Source organism: Harmonia axyridis, chromosome 1 (assembly GCF_914767665.1).
Source record: "Harmonia axyridis chromosome 1, icHarAxyr1.1, whole genome shotgun sequence".
NCBI classification, from domain to species: Eukaryota; Metazoa; Arthropoda; class Insecta; order Coleoptera; family Coccinellidae; genus Harmonia; species Harmonia axyridis.
In genome coordinates, this window is record NC_059501.1 from 5,163,833 (window position 1) to 5,177,329 (window position 13,497).

The 13,497-nt window shown below is 37.7% G+C and overlaps 1 protein-coding gene across 7 annotated transcripts in view; it reads left to right on the plus strand.

Annotated features, from left to right (window-relative positions):
* The window catches only part of LOC123687769 (protein groucho), a 140,274-nt gene that overhangs the window by 122,968 nt on the left and 3,809 nt on the right, over nt 1–13,497 (plus strand). For 6 of the 7 annotated variants that reach the window (XM_045627062.1, XM_045627064.1, XM_045627061.1 and 3 more), the window contains 4 exons: nt 5,739–5,792; nt 7,167–7,334; nt 9,116–9,381; nt 11,881–12,130. In XM_045627062.1, the coding sequence (XP_045483018.1) occupies nt 5,739–5,792; nt 7,167–7,334; nt 9,116–9,381; nt 11,881–12,130 (738 nt within the window). The remainder of the gene's footprint in view (nt 1–5,738; nt 5,793–7,166; nt 7,335–9,115; nt 9,382–11,880; nt 12,131–13,497) is intronic. The other variant, XM_045627067.1, reaches the window with a different exon arrangement.

Consider the following 13,497-nt stretch of genomic DNA (forward strand, 5'->3'; position numbering starts at 1 on the left):
AAAGGCTACAAGAAAAAAACGTTAAGGTATGCTACTAACTTTTCTCATTTTAGTCGGTTTTGCGCATGACGTCTATCTCGACTCAAATCTATAACTTGACGTTGACAGAATAAACTTGACATTGACGTTGACTGAATAGATTGACGTTGACGTTAAGAATATGAATATATCCAGGGTAATGGAGAAACTAATTCCTGGTTATTTTTATCGTAAATATTTGAACGTGTGACGTGTGATCTGATAATGTGTGAGTGAGATACTTTCCTTTTCTCTCTAAAATGCGGAATAGCCTACTTTGTTTTTCTCATCATGACTGACAATCTAGATATGAGTCTAACATGGCGTCCGTTGTCAATCTTTCCTTCCATCTCCATCTTCTACAAAATCGAACCCGATACGGCCCTAGGCTTCCCTTGGGGATCGGCAGTGCGGGGGTGGTTTGTTGTTAGCCACGTCGATGACAAAGTGTCGGCCATGTTTCCAGCGGGATCACTAACTGATACGGATGAAGTTTAGGGGTTATAAATAAACGACAGTTTTCTCTCCCGGAGGTGGATCTGCCCAGGGTTGCCAACCTCGGACAGGGACGCATTATTGCATTATTTTACGAGAGAATTCGGAAATTGAATTATGGGGAATCATTCAGGGGCTGGATGGGTAAGAAGAGTGGGGGGGGGGGGTAAACCTTACCCCGAGACACGTCAGGGTTGTGTAATTCCGCTCTCTTCTCTCTTTGGACCCGACTGGGCAGATAATAGAGATGGATCTGGATATTGCTTTCGGTAGAATTTCTTGATGGAGTTGGTTCTGTTGCCGCTTTGCCCAATTAAGTAGATTTCGATCCTGTCTTCGTCTCGGTTATTCCGTTCACGTGCCAAGGGGACAGTGGCGTACGTGGGCGAGAATGGAATGTCATATCAACGAGGAAGTCTAATAAAGGGTGTTTTTTTTTGAGGTATATAACTTTAGGTTGGCATTACTGTTCAAGATGGCGACCGATTTAACAGCTGTCAAGTGATTTATTCTCAGTTTGGTTTGGCAATTCATCATGAATAGACTTACGCCTCAACAACGCTTGCAAATAGTGCAATTTTATTTCGAAAATAATGGTTCTGTGCGGAATACGTATCGCGCACTACGTCCATTTTATTTTGTTTAGCGATGAAGCGAACTTCTGGTTGAATGGCTACGTCAACAAACAAAACTGCCGCATTTGGAGTGAAGCTAATCCTCAAGTGAATGACCAAACACCGTTACATCCAGAAAAACTGACTGTTTGGTGCGCTTTATGGGCTGGTGGAATCATTGGTCTGTACTTCTTCAAAAACGATGATGTCCAGAACGTTACAGTCAATGGTGATCGGTTTAGAGCCATGATTACTAACTTTTTCATTCCTGAATTGAACAACCATGATGTCCAGGAGCTGTGGTTCCAACAAGACGGCGCAACATGTCACACAGCTCGTGCGACAATCGATTTATTGAAAGACACGTTTGGTGACCGCCTGATTCCACGTTTTGGACCTGTGAATTGGCCTTCAAGATCTAGCGATGTGATAGACTACTTTCTGTGGGGCTATGTAAAGTCATTGGTCTATCTCTATACGGATAAGCCACAAATGTTGAAAAAAGTCATCGAAAATTGGACGTCCAGATTGGAAAACATCCGAGCCATCCGTGGCGGTCATATGCCAGAAATCATATTTAAAATGTAATGCCAGTATTTTTTTTGCATTGTAGCTTGATTCCTCGGGAACATAACTGTTCAGAGGCCGTACTCAGTTTCTTCGTCTACAGGGGTGAAAAAAAATGAAAAGTTAGCTTCCATTCAGAACACACTGTGGAGTTAATCGTTGACAGCCCAGAATGTTAAAAAAACACTTAGATATTGTCTCATCTTTTTTAAGCATTTCCTCCTTTCAGTAATTACGATAGCTTAATTTTAAGAGAAATCACAGCACCTGAGATTTCGTCAGTTCCTTAAATTTTGACAGCTTGTATAATTAAATACGAGTATCAAGTTAGCAGAGCCAACCTCTGAAAAAATCAGGAGCGCGACAATGTTCATTCTTTCACTGAAATTCTCGACGATTACTAATTTTAAGAGGTGTGTAGATCCTACTCAATCATAAAAATGAATTATTGTTACCAGTTTTTGTCCTATTGATGATTTCAGTGGAAACAATCCATAATCTTTTCAAGCAACACCCTGTGTATAATTTTATGTTACTCACTATATATAGTTTCATCGCAATCGATCAACTCCTCTTCATAAGTCTCATCAAGATTCACCGAATCTTCAATAACCGTTTCCAGGAAAACTACCCCTATATGGGGGAAGACAAAAGCAAACCGGATACAGTTGTCTCGGAGAATATACGACAAGGGTCTGAATGAAATACGTTTCATGTGCTTTACGTGCGTAAAAGGTTCTAATTCGTTCCCATATATCACTTTTGAATAACAATAATGAATTTTTCATATACCCCAAACACTGACCCTTGTATAGTGGTCAACCTAATTTGTGAACATTTTGGTTTATGAATTTGAATTATGAGTATTAGAAAAAACTAGTTGAATTAATTCTTCGAATGTTTGAAATTGATTGAAATCTCAGAGTTATAAACATAGATAGAGGAATCATATGTCATTTTTAGTAAGCAAATTTTGTCCCCAACTATCAAATTTGACATGAAGCGCGCGGAAATGAAAACATATCAGTGATACGATATTTGACTCAATTCGCGAGTTTCTCCAAAAAGAACGCACTTCTCTCTGTCCCATAGTGAATCAACGTTTCATATTAACTCAATATACAGGATGGTCATTTGAAAACGAAACAGACGAGATTACAGACGAAATAAAGTTTTTCGATAGAAATGCTCGGACAGGTCGATTTCTGTTTCGAGGGGGACAACTTAAGATGTAGGTTACGGACGCATAGCGCTTCAACCCTTGCTACTACAACCCTCACCCCCAAATTTTGAATAGGGAAGATGGGGTGAGTGATACCTCATTTGAAAGGTATTTTTATACTGATTTCAGTACAGTAATTGTTTTTTCATTTTATGCATTAGTTCTCGAAATATTCTTAACTAAGTATTTGAAAATGAAGTAGTGTTTTCATGGCACTTGTCGTGTTTTGTGAAAAATCGACATTTTGAGCTTCAAAACAACCATGACTGTGGCTTCCTTCCCAACTAACTAACCCATGAATATTTCGAGAACTAATGCATAAAATGAAAAAACAATTACTGTGCTGAAATCAGTATAAAAATACCTTTAAATTGAGGTATCACTCACCCCATCTTTCCTATTCAAAAATTGGGGGTGGGGGTTGTAGCAGCAAGGGTTGAAGCGCTATGCGTCCGTAACCTACATCTTAAGTTGTCCCCCTCGAAACAGAAATCGACCTGTCCGAGCATTTCTAACGAAAAACTTTATTTCGTCTGTAATCTCGTCTGTTTCGTTTTCAAATGGCCACCCTGTATATTGAAACAACTCCTGAAATTCGAAGCTTGAAATTGTCATTTTATAAATATATACATATTAGGGTTCTCCAATAGACATGATATTCAATTGACCTATAATCGTTATAGTGGGCACGCTGTGTATTGTTTTTTGACATTTCATATGTCATTCAGGTTTAGTAGTTTATACTTGTGTGAAGATAAACGCTTCAACAACATTTAGATTAGAAATTGTTAAATTGTTCACCATTTGCGGCTAATATTTTGACAAATACTGACATCAGACTTACGATACATTCAAGTAACTCTTAACGAGCGGTGAAGAAAACAGCTTTCTTTCAAAATTGACATTTGAAAGTTATATAAATGACTCGAAAAGAGTGATTCATCTTCAGGTAAGAAAATAAAATATTACTCATATTCAACAGTTTATTCTGAAAGTGATTGCAATTTCATAAAGATTTTTCAAAGTCTATGTCGTCTTTCTTAGATTTTGTTCATTTGACAAAGTTTTATTTCCAATATTCTATGCACCCAAACTATTTTTTGACTAAATGAGCTTCGTAAGCTTATTATATTTTCCAACATATTCTATCATTTTAGTGTAACTCATTCAAGCCTGTGATTTTGAACAACCCTGTAGTTTGAACTTCAAAACCTCATTCAACCTCTATTTCTAACTGAAATGATTTCAATATCGATTTAATATTCTCAATGCTCTAGTCTAGGGTGAAATAAAACAATCATTATCACACAACCCCATTGTGACTGTCATGATTCCACTCCCATGAAATATTCATAGGTTTTTCTCCAATTATTCCTTTCAGGTCAATACAGAGGACCCTTGATCGGGTGTAAGTGGAAAGTACACCAGCATTCTCCTTGTGATTTAAAATGCCTCACTATACCCAAATTACTAGGTGGACGTGCTTTTAGTTTTTTTTTATTCCCTTCGGTAAATTGATTAGATGTTAAATTATTCATTCCACTACGTGGAATTGAGGAAACTTTGAATTAATCCAGATATCCACTGTTTTCATTTGCTCGTTTTGTAAATTTGCAGGTCACTTAATAATTCATTTTTATGTTTTTTTAATGGTTGTTCTTTTGTTATCTGAGCAAAGTGATTGGAATGGATACATTTTTCATTAGTTTCGATAAACGTATGTAGGAGTTGTGCTTCAGAAAAAACTACAAATATATATGAGGATTTGTCTTTGTTCCCTGTAGAGCACAATTCCAAAAAGATAACGATTCTTCTACCAAAAATTTGTTTATGTTTTTTTTTCTTCAACACTTCATCATTAAATTTCAAGATACTTTATATTTCCAAAAAATAAATGATAATTCATTTGAAATGAGAAAAAAATTCTAACAATGCCAGAAGTTAACTTTTGAAAATTATAAACCTACATTTATTGTATGTGACAATTTTGAATTGCAAATCTATATTATAAATGTCAGGATTGGTTACACCATTCATAACTCGAGAAAAGCTCTACTGATATTTATTTATGATTGATTTGTTGGATTTGCCTCCCTTTCTGAAAGCAGAATAACTATTGAAACAGGAAAAATCCACAAAAATAAACTTGAAAATTAAAAAAAAAGAAATCAGGAGCTTTTGAGCGCTCGATCATTCATGATCCGCTTGCACCTTTGGAAACCTCATTCTATTCACTGAAGAGCCTTCCGGTAACTGCGACCAAATTGATCTTTAGTTCTTAATTCTACCTATTCATACAAACCCAGGGAGGTCGTCGATACTGTAATCGATATCAATTTGTAGAATTAAGTTCATGTGAATTTGATAGTTGGCTGTCAATCATAGAATTATAAACAATTGGTCCACTAAGATTGTTATGCATTCTAAAAAAAGGTGCAAAATTTGATAATTAGTTTCAAAAGTGGCATACGTGATTATTATATAAAAGTTTGAGATTTCAACTGAAAATAAACATGTAAACTTGTTCAAAAATTCAAATGTAATGTTATTATATCCATTGGAATTGAATGGGTTGGTTAAATACTGAAAATATCTCCAAAATCAATTCTAGTAGAACATCAGCTGGTCCTTGATATTTTCTTTCTCAAATAATGGTAAAGGTTTAACTATATAAAATATCAAACTTGAATTAAAACCAATATAAAATAAACTGAAAATATATCGAGAAACTGGCATTCAGTCCGAATTTAAATGCATTTTTATAAAATTTGTAGCCATCAGAGAAACTGGATGATTTCAATTAATCACAAACTTCTTTTCAGGATAGCGATGGAGAAAAAAGTGATCAGGATCTCGTTGTAGACGTAGCCAATGAGGTGAGAAATAATAATTTGTAGAAATTTCTTTTCATTCCACAGGTGATAATCTCCTTGTGTAAAGACCTTCATCTTGAAATGATGTACTTGTGTGTATCCTTACATTTCCAACTCTCTTTTCTTTTAATAACATACCTCAGACGACTGAATTCATTTTTCTCTCATGACTTACACTCCAGAGTTCATCAATTATAAGAGAAATTAATCCTCTGAATGTATGTTCATTCCGATCATTCATATTCAAATCAAGAAATACCTGTTTTATTTGATCAAGTCTTGCATGAAAACATATATATCTTCTCACAATTATTCTGTAGAAAACTGGTAATAATGGGAGTATTCTTGAATTGAACGAATCATTATTTTAATCGTTTAGTATCACGCAGTTGAATCGGAAAAATGCAGTTTGTCTGCATTTTCTGCATTCGATTGTGGTATTGTACTGAACAGACTTCAGATTCAGATTTTACTCGCTATTGTATTCGCTATGTGGAAATAATTTCTCACTTCATAAAGGGTTTTCCATTTTGTGGTTCCAGAAGTAAACGTAAATAAAACACTTTATATACTATAGTGTGTTTTATTTATGTTTATATATAAAACGCGCTATAGTGATCAAAATTGACGTTTCGAATGACACTTTCTTCATTTTCAAAGAAGTACGTGCCAATCACTCCACCAGACCAAACTGCATGTCCACTTTTTGTGGATGGTCTCTCAACAGTCAAATGCGATAATTTTGATTTTTTACAAAGCCACCGAGTTGAAAATGTACTTAGTCGGTGAAGAAAATTCTATGCGAAAAATCGTCATCTAAACGTTCTTTGTTCAGGCACCAAATAAACATATTTTACGCAGTCCATGGTCAGGTGGCTTTAGTTATTTTGTCAATTGAACCTTATAATGATGGGGGTGAACATGAAGTTGGAAATACTCGATAGCGTGCCGTAGAAGAGGCTCTAATCTCGTGCGCGCCGAGGAATGGATGAATTTGCATCTTCTTCAACACTTTCACTTACAGATCTCTTGCTTTCTTTGCTTCTATTCTTTTCCTTATAATAATTTCATTAGTTCAAATGTTGGTACATACATATTTTAGTCTCAATATTTACTGTCGAAATTCGCCTTTTTTTCTATTATTTGTCACAAACTACCCAACCTAATTTAATTTCACCATTATTTTCGTTATTACTAATTCATGCTTTGAATGATTTTAATCATTCATTGATGTCAAAGAAAACCAGTGTCGAACCACAGAAAAGTAACGTCCTAAAACCATAGATTGATAAAACCGCATGAAAAATTGATACAAACCAACTTAGCAAAAACTGCCAGGCTTGACATATCGCTCATTCAGTATTACCAACATTTCAGGAAACAGCCTCACCTCACACAAATGGTGACCACGCAGCCCTTAGTAATTCTGCATCAGATATAAGGGAAAACGGCAGCACCAATGGCGATAAAGTAAAAATTGAGAGACCACCGAGTAGAAGCGGATCTTCTTCTTCGAGGAGTACACCTTCACTCAAAGTTAAAGATGTAAGTAACGAGCTGCTTGGTGTGAGGTGGTTAAAGTTTATGTGCAGTTGACTTTTGGCAGATACAATTATACAGAGTGTCACACTGTCAAAAGTATAAATTGGGGAAAGGAAGATGTTATATGCTAAGAAGATTTTGGAGGTTGTTAGATTTAATTAAAATAAAGAGGTCTATCATGATTAATATTGATGAAAGAAATTTACTCCTACTAATGACAAAATTGAAAGACTAATAAAGTGTGGTCTTAGGAACGCTGTCTTTATTTTTAAGGATTCTCGAAGTTTTCCACCTTATTGTTTCGACTCATAGAAAATATTCTGACTTCAACAAAAATTCAAATAAAAACACTCGATAGCTGTAACTTATCATCTACCTGCTGAATTTGTTTGGAAATAATGTTGAATTAAATAATAAGATAAAAATATAAAATTAAAAGCTTGATGAAAAGAAGCGAAAAGTCTTATAAATATGTATTACTTGATGAAACAATAACACAAAACAATTACTCTGCATCCAGTCAAGAAAATAGTGATCATTCAAAAATTCAGAATTGTCGAATCATATCACAAGGCTTTCATTGTGAACAAATTTCTGGCCAAAAACAAAACAAATCTGATGGGACAACCACTGCATACTCCAGATTGGCACGGTCGACTTTTTTCTCGTTCCCAAACTCAACTGATCACTTTGAGGCAACCATAAAAGTGAATTTACTTAGTACTGAAGTCCAGTCCTGAAAAAGTAAAGGGTGTTTTTTTTAGAGCTATAGGCTATAGAACTTAAAATTGTAATAAAACAACGATGGATCATTCGATTGACATGAATTTTATTTATCCGCAAGATAATCTTGTGGCATTATATTTTAAATATGATTTCTGGCATATGACTGCTACGGCTGGCTCGGATGTAATCCAATCTGGACGTCCAATTTTCGATGACTTTTTCCAACATTTGTGGCCGTATATCGGCAATAACACGGCGAATGTTGTCTTCCAAATGGTCAAGGGTTTGTGGCTTATCCGCATAGACCAATGACTTTACATAGCCCCACAGAAAGTAGTCTAGCGGTGTTAAATGACAAGATCTTGGAGGCCAATTCACAGGTCCAAAACGTGAAATTAGGCGGTCACCAAACGTGTCTTTCAATAAATCGATTGTGGCACGAGCTGTGTGACATGTTGCGCCGTCTTGTTGGAATCACAGCTCCTGATGGACATCATGGTTGTTCAATTCAGGAATGAAAAAGTTAGTAATCATGGCTCTATACCGATCACCATTGACTGTAACGTTCTGGCCATCATCGTTTTTGAAGAAGTATGGACCAATGATTCCACCAGCACATAAAGCGCACCGAACAGTCAGTTTTTCTGGATGTAACGGTGTTTCGACATACACTTGAGGATTATCTTCACTCCAAATGCGGCAGTTTTGTTTGTTGACGTAGCCATTCAACCAGAAGTGCGCTTCATCGCTGAACAAAATAAAATGTACGTAGTGCGCGATACGTATTCCGCACAGAACAATTATTTTCGTAATAAAATTGCACTATTTGCAAGCGTTGTTCAGGCGTGAGTCTATTCATGATGAATTGTCAAACCAAACTGAGAATAAATCACTTGACAGCTGTTAAATCGGTCGCCATCTTGAACAGTAATGTCAACTTAAAGTTATATACCTCGAAGAAAAACACCCGTTACAACATTGACCTGTTTTGGATGGTTTTTGACACAGTTATAGTCACTTTGTGATAACTCACTCATGAAGCGCCCAATATTTTCCAGGAAAAGCCCATGACGCCCAGTTCGAAGCCCCGATCCACCACACCAAACCTTGTTGGGCCTAGCCAGGGTCCGATAACGCCGAAGATTGGTCCAAGCCAGTACCCACCGTACCCAATGGGTGTAAGAGCCCCTGACCATTTAGGAGGACCTTACAATAACGTAGTTCCTGCAGCTTACGGCCGACCACCCATGGGATATGACACTCATCCTCACACTAGAGCCCCAGCGATCACCAACGGCCTTGGAAGCATGACGGGAGGAAAACCGTAAGTTTCTTAGGTTAATTCTCGGCAAAAACATCGGATGTAATGCCAACTATCTTCTATTTCGAAACACCCTTTGAAACAGTGATTGGTGATAAACTTTGTAATTCATCTGGACAAAGAAGTCCTCCATATGATGGTATACATATGGATCAAAATCAGAGAGAGCTACAGGCATAGGGTATACGGACCTGAACTAAGCATCTCTAAGCCCTGGGAAGTGAGCCCACCATTTTACAAACCGAGACACTATTATTATTATTATTATTTGAACTGGGGTCGTTTCGCTTCGGTAAGCCTTCCGGGAACTGCGACCATGCAGATCTTTTGTTCACTACCCTACTCATTCATAGAAACCCAGGGAGGTCCGGAGGTCGTCAACGACGTTAATAAAATTGACAACCTCCTTAGGGGCCTTGGCCGTTACCTCTCTGGTATCCAGGACCGGCTTACCCATGTGAATGGTTCTTAGGCCAGCCAGCTCCGGACACTTGCATAACAAGTGTTCGGCCGTTTCTGCTTCCTATCCACAGAGCCTGCAAATCTCGTCTGCTGACTTTCCCATACGGTACAAAAGATGTTTGTACCGACAGTGCCCCGTCAGCAGTCCCACCATCACCCGGAGTTCTGCTCGCGACAGCTGAAGGAGCTTTTTGGCGTAGGTAGGTGAAATCTTCACGAATTTCTTTGCCTGAGCAAGTCTAGGAGTGTAAGTCCAGTGGATTGTCCTACTGTTCAACTCCCATAGCTGGACCGCAGCTTTGTATTGGTCTTTTCCTATCCCACAGTTTGCTCAGGTCCAGCAGGTCTTAACCTTGATGCACTTTTTGCAAGTTCATCCGCTCTTTCATTTCCTTCAACCCCACAGTGCCCTAGTACCTATAATAGAGTCACCTTATTTCCTCTGGCCAGTTGCTTTATGGTGTTACGGCACTCCCAAGTCAGCAAAGACCCCTGACAACACGATTCCAGGGATCTCAGCGTGGTTTGGCTGTCCGAACCGAGACACTAACTAACTATACGTGCGTTCGAAAGTGTCTTGAAAGGAACCCCAAAGAGGCGCATATTTATATCGTCAAGGATACCCAGGCCACGTTGAGGTAACTGGAATTACAAAGCCAGGGTTCTCTGCCGACTTGGGATTGTCGTAATAGCGTGAAGCAACTGGTTAGAAGAATAAAAGTAACTCTACTATAGGTATCGAGGGATTTTGGTAGAGCAAGGTTAACACCTGTTGGTCCTATGCTTTTTTGTGGTCCAACAATGATAGTTCGATAATTGAATAACCCTCCGAAGGGATACTCTTGGTCTTACACAGGCAAATAAATTTGTGGGGCTTTCACCGACCTATACCACGAAACTCTAGAAGCTATAACAAGCTAAGCTTTGGGTAATGGTGGGACTGCTCACAAACCAGTGTCGGTGCATATATCTTTTATACCCGATGGGAAAGTCAGCTTATGAGATCTCCAAGCTCTGTGAAAAGGAAGTATAAACAGCCGAACACATAGTGTGCGGGGTTAACTGTCCTAAGAACAACTCACATGGGAAAGTCAGTCCTGGATACTCACGAGGTAACAGCCAAGGCTCCTAAGGATGTTGTCTGTTTCATTAAAACTATCGAAGGCCACCCTTAGGTTTGCATGAATATGTAGAGTTAAGGACAAAAGATCAATGTGGTCGCAGCTTCCTGAAGGCTGATCAAGCTCCAACGATCCCGTTTCAAAAGAATGATAACAGTTCAATTAAAGTAGATTTTTTTGATAGTCTGGTTTTATTGCTTGTTTAGAATTAACTTGCTCGAAAGTTTGGTTCTTGACATGGCCATTTTTGATCATTTACAGAGTAAGTGTTCTGCGTCTTCTATGTACAATTTGCATTTGCCCATGAGGTACAGAAGGTATCTACTTATACCCATTATGATCTGTCGACAGTTCCACAATAATTTAAAGCACAGCTTGTGCTCGCTTGCTCTTCCTCCTATTCCGTAGTTCCTATTGCGGAACTGCTGTCTTATAGTGTACCTTTCCTATACCCCAAAATATTTCAGGTCTAACCTCACTCTTTGTGGTTGTTTTTAAACCAGATTGTTCAATGACTCCAATACTATTCCCCAAATCAAAGTCAATATGTTGCCTCTAGCCTGATATTAAATGGCCTCCCAGCCATTCCAGATCATCAAAGATTTTTTCGCTGGATGATCGACAAAATTTGAAGAGGAAATAACTTAGATCTATGATTTAAGAATTCTCTATATGAACTAAAGTAAAGATCGACTAGACCAATTAAGTAAGCTTCCTTGACATCATGATATCTTAACTACCCGTTGTGCACCCCTTCAAGGTTCTTTCTGAGACACTCTTGAGCACAAATAGATAACTAAGTCTTATGTTTGCAAGATAGAGTACTGCCAAGTTGCCTCGATTTGCCAGTGCCCCCTTCTTATTCTGATCCATCTGCCTACCAAATGACAAATGTGCTTAAAAATTTTCAAATTTCCAGAGCCTACTCCTTCCACATGAACGGCGAAGGTCAGCTGCAGCCAGTGCCCTTTCCGGCGGACGCCCTACTAGGGCCAGGAATACCGAGACATGCCAGACAAATCAACACCCTCAACCATGGTGAAGTTGTATGCGCTGTAACAATATCGAATCCAACGAAATATGTATATACAGGAGGCAAGGGGTGCGTTAAAGTGTGGGATATAAGCCAACCGGCCTCAAAAAGTCCCGTCTCACAGTTGGATTGCTTGGTAAGTTAGCTTAGTCACTTGTTTATAAGGTGTATGTATTCGTTGTCTAGTGAGGGGATCTTAGAATCCCTTTGAGATGGAACAAAATAAACAGTACATTTTTGGGCTCGATTTTTGAGAGAATTTGGTGAAACACAACCTCATAAATTCAACTGTGCCATTCATTTTTCTAACTCAAATGGATTCTGAGATCCCCTCACTAGACAACGAATTTGGGACACCCGATATACACCTTGGAGCATCAAGATAATAGTATCCATTTCAGAAAATTCAGAATTTGAAGTATATTAGTAGAATTTTCTTCGAAACATGCAAAATATGACATTCGGTTTCTGTTTCGAGTTGACAGATAGGTTAAGCTATACTTTTCAGGTCCAACTAACATATTATCCTGTAAGACTTTTTTAATTACTGAATTTGCTTGGAGATTTGTTAGTTTTTTCCCTTGAGACTTGTAGATCTATTTGTATCTCCAAATTGGTGTTCTTTCTTTAACACTACTTTAAGATTTTGGAGGTTTCGGAGTGCTTCAGGATAATCAAGATGAACATATCAAATAAATTACTATTTTCAAATTGTTCGTACAGAACTATCATTTATAAACCAATTAGTGGACCCAGAATCTTTTGTCCTGCCAGATTTCATTTCAGTGGCACAATTTATTTTGGAAAAATTAACAGCTTTTAATCATCACAAGTTCGATTCCAATGGACATTCTCATTTTTGTTTATTTCCAATTGGAATTTCTCATATTGAATTCAATATCGAAATCCCAGAACAAAATAGTACAAACTCAAATTTGCCATTGCTTTCGAATGCAGGACAATCTCTTTGGACCATCAGTTACATAATTATTGCCAAACACGTACAACTATCTTTTGCAAATAGACATCGATTGTCAAATTCCCATAACCTTTCGAGAAATAACCCATTTTAGAATTTTTTATGTTATTATGTTGGTAGTACCAGTGACGGCTCGTCAGGGTCGGCCGGGCCGACCCAAAAATTATCGGGAAATAGAAAATAATTCTAGATTTTCAATTCATTCAAACTCAATCGGAGTTATCGATTTGGATATCCAAATTCCCTCGGTAATGAATATTTCCACTCAGAACAGGAAAATATAACTTATACCGGCCAATATTTTCTTTCGGACCCACCTAATATTCGATTTCCAAAGCATCCAGCGTTGTTATTCCCTTTCATAAATTGTAACAAACCACAATCGTAAATGGTTACTTTTCGTAACATCACCCCAAACAAGTTATTCCAGAATTGTACGTAACACCGTAACATTAGGTCTGATATGTAACACAAATGTTACAACTATACAATTGCAACTCCTGGAATGTCACTGAAAGCATCTC